This window comes from Eleginops maclovinus, chromosome 10 (genome assembly GCF_036324505.1).
Source record: "Eleginops maclovinus isolate JMC-PN-2008 ecotype Puerto Natales chromosome 10, JC_Emac_rtc_rv5, whole genome shotgun sequence".
Lineage (NCBI taxonomy): Eukaryota > Metazoa > Chordata > Actinopteri > Perciformes > Eleginopidae > Eleginops > Eleginops maclovinus.
The window spans coordinates 21,679,980-21,686,186 of record NC_086358.1 but is presented as its reverse complement, the minus strand read 5'-3'; the positions used below and the strand labels follow the sequence as shown (position 1 = coordinate 21,686,186).

General features: G+C 41.4%; 1 protein-coding gene across 1 annotated transcript; it reads left to right on the top strand.

Moving 5' to 3' along the window:
• Positions 1-697: 697 nt before the first annotated feature.
• LOC134870438 (uncharacterized) lies at positions 698-3,114 on the top strand. The gene is made up of 6 exons (XM_063892601.1): positions 698-1,212; positions 1,486-1,614; positions 1,790-1,983; positions 2,167-2,314; positions 2,465-2,669; positions 2,770-3,114. Exons 1-6 carry the CDS (start codon positions 1,000-1,002, stop codon positions 3,078-3,080), a joined length of 1,200 nt encoding a protein of 399 aa, XP_063748671.1. The 5' UTR covers positions 698-999; the 3' UTR covers positions 3,081-3,114.
• The last annotated feature ends 3,093 nt before the right edge of the window (positions 3,115-6,207 follow it).

Below are 6,207 nucleotides of genomic sequence, written 5' to 3'. Positions count from 1 at the left end.
GGCAAAAAGTGTATGTAACTTTTTTTGTACATTTGTACTTTGTAGAGAAATGTAGACACAAGTTGGAAGGACAGTAACAGGGAATAAACCGGACGAGTTTGAATTTGAGTTGATTCTGCGTTTATTTTCAATTGATAATTAGCTTACAATAAGTTCACTTTAGTTACTCACACAAGCCATGGGTTCAGGTCCGGACTTATCCTGAACCTCTGGACTTGAGTCCGGACCTGAACCTGAATGTGAGTCCAGGTATGCAGCACTAGTCAGGAAGGCTCTTTGTGAACGCTTCTATGATCTCTCTTTGAAAAAGACCAAGAGAATGCAGTAGAGCACCGCACTGTGAGGAAGAGTGGAAATGACTGCAGCCCCCAAACACACCAAACCAACAGAGCCACCATAACATTGTTGCAGTAATGTTGGGGTACATGTTGGATAGATGAGAGTAACACATGCGTCACTTCTGGGTGAAGTAACAGCCCCCCCCCCCACACACTTTTTGGGGAAAATATTCGATGTCATTTGAATGGCGGTATACAGATTCTGAAGTTTCGGCAATCCCGTCAAAAATTAAGATAACTATGCTTTTTTATATCAACAAGAAGCCAAATAATGATGGTCAGAGGGGCAGTTTATTCAAAAATGTCAATGGAGATCGATGATCAACCTCGTTTAATTTAAATCAATAGGCAAATGAATCCGTGTATCATTCGTTCATTTGTTTTTCCGATTTCAAAACCAAAACCAGAAATCGGATAACGGTTCGTTTTCTCGTTTTTCCGATTTCAATACCAAAACCAGAAATCGGATAACGGTTCGTTTTCTCGTTTTTCCGATTTCAAAACCAAAACCAGAAATCGGATTACGGTTCGTTTTCTCGTTTTTCGTTTTCTCGTTTTCTCGTTTTTTCGATTATGCACCCCCAAACGGAAATGTTAGTTGTCAGGGAAACCGATCGCGAGCCAACAACTGACTCATGCCACAACTGATCTGTAAGGAAACATGGCTAATTTGGAGTCTCACTACGAGATGATAAATCAACTCTTTCTGTCGGGGAAAACTCACGCCGAAATGTCTGAGACATTGAAGAGTATGGGAATTAAGGGGTCCTCGGAGATGTCGGTGAGGAGATTCTGTGGCGACGTTGGGCTGAGACGGAAGGGGCACATCACAGACCAAGAGCTGGAAGAAGCTGTCCTGACATCTATTCAAAAGGTGAGTAAGCCTAGATCTAGAACTAGGCATTTGTTTGAATATTATTGCCATAGCCTTATGAATACCGAAAACGATTCAGGGCCAGATGAGCCCCAGATAGGAAATAGATCGGGCCAAACATATTTTGCCGTCTGGGCTAAACCGTAGCCGAAATAGCCTAGCCTCGGCCTAATAATTGAATGTAGGCTAGGCTACACACTTGTAATCCTTTATGACTTTATTATTAGGGTATTTGTTTGTTTGTTTAGTTGTGTGTTTATTTACTGTCCATAGACCGGTCCAACGTACGGACGGAAATTTATGACAGGGTACCTGTCATCTGTGGGGGTGAAAGTGGGTGAACCGCGAGTGGGAAGGATCCTACGAAACGTCCATCAGCCCTACAATGAGCTACGTCGTGAGGTAGGCCTAACGAGTGCGCAAAAAATAAGCTCTAAAATTGCTGACATCATGAATGTTAACTTAATGTTGTGTGTTTACTAGGCCTACATAGTAATCATATTTGCAAATAACGTGAATGTTTCTGTTGATGTTATTGTAGGCCTATTTTTCATTGATTGGATTGTACTTCTTTTAGGGAGCAAGAAACCTGAACCCAGTCCCTTATCACGCAGACTACACGGGCCATAAATTACACATGGACCAAAACGAAAAGTTGGGTATGTTCGGAGTGACCCATGTGTTGGCTGTAGATGGGTACAGCAGTAAAATTATGGCTCAATTCACGATGCCCGTGAAGAACAATCTGATCATCTATGAGGAAGTTTACAGGCAAGTTGGAAATCCTCTATGTCTACATCAGTGTTACATGTGTGCTCAAAAGCAAATGTACTACACAAGTAATAGCCTACAAATGATTCATTAATCCATTCATTAATGTCATTAATTAATTAATGCCAATTTACACTGCTCTTTTTCATTTCTTTCTTTCTTTCCTTCCTTTTTTAAATACAGGAAAGCAGTTGTCAACAACGGAATGTGGGACCAGATTAGAGTTGATCACGGCAAGGAGTTTTATTTGACGTTATACATGCAGGAGAAGTTGGCTGAACATCGACACAACAGCAATAGACTCCCTTACCTGCAGACAACCTCTTCAAAGGTATTTTTTTCTAGTAGTACTAGGCTACTACTACTACTACTAGCCTACTACTACTGGGATCTGTCTTCAGCCTTTTATTACTTTTGGGTGGTTAAAAAATGTCTGAAATGTCATATACAAAACGTTTTTTTGTGTGTGTGATTTAAACAGAATCTTCGAGTGGAAAGAATTTGGCCAGAGGTCAACAACCGGGTCAACTATCCCATCAAACAGGCCCTCATCCACCTACAGGACCAGGAACTAGTGGACATGCAGGACAACACAACTAAATTCTGTGTGTCAAACTTGGCCTGTCAAGTCAGTGCAATAGGACTTGCTCGAGTTGTGCAGTCCTGGAATGCACATAGGATACCAGGTAAAGTGTAATAGCTTACAAGTGTAATAGCAGTTTTTCACTGACCAAAAAAAAGGGAAAAAATTGTATAAAATGTAAAACTTTTTTTTACTCATTTTAGGCAGAGGGATACCAAACCAACTTGCGGCTGCTAGGTGTCCAGCCAGCTGTCCTGTAGAGCTGCTGCCCAATGCTGCTGAGGCAGCACATATGTACGAGGAGGAGATGGGATCATCTCTGACTTGGGTTTCAGCCTTTGGCTCTGACCCGTTTTCATCCGATGAACAGAGAGGTCTAGCAGAGCAAGCGTTTGGGGAGAGGTACCCGGACATGTCTCATCTCTTCGATACGGTCGTTAACCAGGACTACACCATGTTTCAGGAGGCACTGCTCCATCTAATTAATGTCTCTGACATGCATGCAACATTGTAAATAAATAAATACATATGAATCGTGTTAAAATCAACATCGTTTTGAATTATTTATTTATTTTAAAAAAGCTTCCTCAGCACTGCCAGGGCCTCGTCCAACCCATCCACTTCATTTGTCTCCCTGTCTTGACACCGACACTTCGGGCAGTAGTCGTGGCTGTGTTCCCACTGTTGAATGCACGACCTGCATCCGATGATGCTTCTGCAGCAAGATGAAAAAATGGGTTTTTCCACAGGACCTGTAGATTAAAAAACATAACATTTTGGTAGACCTTAATTGTTTTTCCTTAGGCCTACGTGTTTAGTTTACCTTCTTGACTTGGAAATCAACTTGATAATCAACTACAAGTAAAACTGTACTAACCTGGGCACACAAGGCAGCCAAAGACAGTCTTCAGGGCATTCACTTCTCCCTCTTGTAGGCACAGTAGAGTTGCTTTGCCAGTCCCTTCTGTTACCTCCTTGATGCTCTTGGTGACCTCCTTCAGGCCCTGGGCTGCCTCGATCACCTCCTCTATCTCGGCCACCACGTCTTGAAGACCAGTGTCTTCTCTACAACTGAAAAAACATTTTGAATTTACAATGTATTATTTATTATTGAATAATGGAAAATATAAACAAATGACTGGGAATTTACAGTCCCCTTTAAGGCGAGAGGGCACACCCCCGAATGCCATTTATCTCAAATGTGGGTGATTTTGAGATTGTTTCAGAATTTGATCCATTTACATGTCTTCTTTCAAAATAGAAAACTTGCCATACAAAAAAAATTAGGTTTTTATGCCCCTAATAACTGGAGAAGTTTCAAAGTCCTGCCTATTAATCCGAATCTAGGTGTGCCCTCTCGCCTTAAAAGACTAAATTAAATTGAAATACAGCATTTAACTATTTAGATGTTATGACAAAAGACTACCTTAGCCGCCTCCTTTTGCCAAGCTGTCCCAGCTGAATCTCAGGAACAGCAAAAGTCTTCCTAGAATTCTGCTTCCAGAAGTTGGATCCTACAGTGACAGCACAAGAATACAAATATCGTGGACGTTGGTCCGCTGCTGCTGCTGTTGCTGTTGCAGGTGGTGGTGGTGGTGCTGCTGCTGCTGATGCCGAGGCATCCCCATGCACCTCGTAGTGGCCCCGGTCCACCAGATCCACAGAGATGAAGTGCCCGTTCTCCTCTGGGAAGATGGCGATGTTGTGGTCATCTGTTAAATAAATAGTGTCCTTCTGCACCTGTGTGATAAGAGATGAGATTATGATTTGTTACATATAGGGGAGACCGGGGTAAGTTGAGCCACTTTTTACATAAAGGCGTAATTTGAGTGATAAAGGCGTAATTTGTTTCAAATCTTCACATCATACCAAATTTCAAAGTGTCATGTTACTATTAATGCAAAAACTAATTGATAAACTTTCATGGTTAAAATAATATTCTCTTTTTAAATATGTTTTTCAGGTGGCTAATCTTACCCCATGCATGAATAAAATAGTGAAATAAAAATTAAATAGTGAAATTAGACAGGATTGTGTGATATAGGCTACTTACTTGAAAGATGACAGCTATTTTTTCGGTCTTGAGGTCCTCTGGTCTCACTGTTGTAGTTTTTGAGTAACTTGCCCAACAGTGGTGATAAGGTGATTTCCTAGGTCTACTCTTGTATGCCTATATGGACTTTCATGGGTTTTTCATAGTAAGCTAGCCTGATATCAGCCAACAACAACAATGCACATAACAATGACAGACCTACGCGAATAGGCTACGATGGAGATTGCTAAGGTAAGGATTAAACATATGACGTATTTATTTAGATCAAATGCTCAAAACCCCCATGTTACAAGCTGCTTCATACAGTAGGCACCGATGATCTTTTACCCTGTGGCTCGCGATTGTTTGGTTTCCCTGACAACCAAACGAGCCCTGCCAGCCCTGCGCAAGAATCCGTGTATCATTCGTTCATTTGTTATCCGATTGTTTCATTTTCCATTTTCCGTTTGGGGGTGCATAATCGAAAAAACGAGAAAACGAGAAAACGAAAAACGAGAAAACGAACCGTAATCCGATTTCTGGTTTTGGTTTTGAAATCGGAAAAAACGAGAAAACGAACCGTTATCCGATTTCTGGTTTTGGTATTGAAATCGGAAAAACGAGAAAACGAACCGTTATCCGATTTCTGGTTTTGGTTTTGAAATCGGAAAAACAAATGAACGAATGATACACGGATTCAAATGATCTCTGGTCAGTCTGCTGGTGGACGAGTGGCAGGCAGCATGCTGAAGCTGATCTGTGATTTCTGAATTACTACATCCTTTCCTTTACTCTCTTTTTTTCTGCAGAGGAAGTAAAGAAACCGGAACTCTAGATTTATTGGTTGTTTAGGTGCAAAATATGACTCCGCAGCTTCAAGACATGAAGGAACTATTATTTTCCATTTTCGCTCTAAGCATTATTTTCACCAGAAAGTGGGCGGGGCCGTAATTTCGCCAGGAAGTGTTGTATGTGTTTCTCTCATAGTTCCCTGAACTATAAATCGACGCAGATCATCGATCATAAATGACATTTTTTTTATAGTTTGGCTGTTTGACCATCATAATTGGGCTTCTTTTAGATTAACGGCACCGTTATCTTAATACTTTGATGTGATTGCAGAAAACTCCAGAATCTGTATTTACCGCCATTCAAATGACAGCAAATGTTTTCCCCCAAAAGTGGGCGGGGTGTTATTTCGCCAGGAAGTGACGTAAGTGTTACTCTCATCTATGGGTAATGTAAGTGGAGTTGGGTTCTTCTGGTATCCTCTCTGTATAACCCTGCCTTTAGCAGCCTGAAAACATAAGCAGAATTAGATGGCTGTAATGTGATGTGTGTATGATGGCCGCTGGCCGCTGGTCTGGATGAAAAGATATGGACGCGGCTGTGAGTTCTTCCTTGGGTTGCTGCCTCGTTGCTTGTGTCCTGACAATGAATCCATCTTTATAATAAGAAGGGCCTGTGTATATGTTTTACAAAAGCACAAATCACTCTTTTATGATGCTCTCAGTTCTCTGACTTGTTCACTGGAGAAACAGACAGTGAAGTGTGGAGTTTGTTGCTGTTGTTGTTGGCTGGATGCTGTCGTTAGAGAAGCTGAGAGGAA

Coding starts and splice junctions, on each gene's coding strand:
- LOC134870438 (XM_063892601.1), top strand. CDS start 1,000: ATGGCTAATTTGGAGTCTCACTACGAGATGATAAATCAACTCTTTCTG. Junction 1,615..1,789: donor ACAATGAGCTACGTCGTGAG/GTAGGCCTAACG, acceptor TACTTCTTTTAG/GGAGCAAGAAACCTGAACCC. Junction 2,670..2,769: donor GAATGCACATAGGATACCAG/GTAAAGTGTAAT, acceptor TACTCATTTTAG/GCAGAGGGATACCAAACCAA.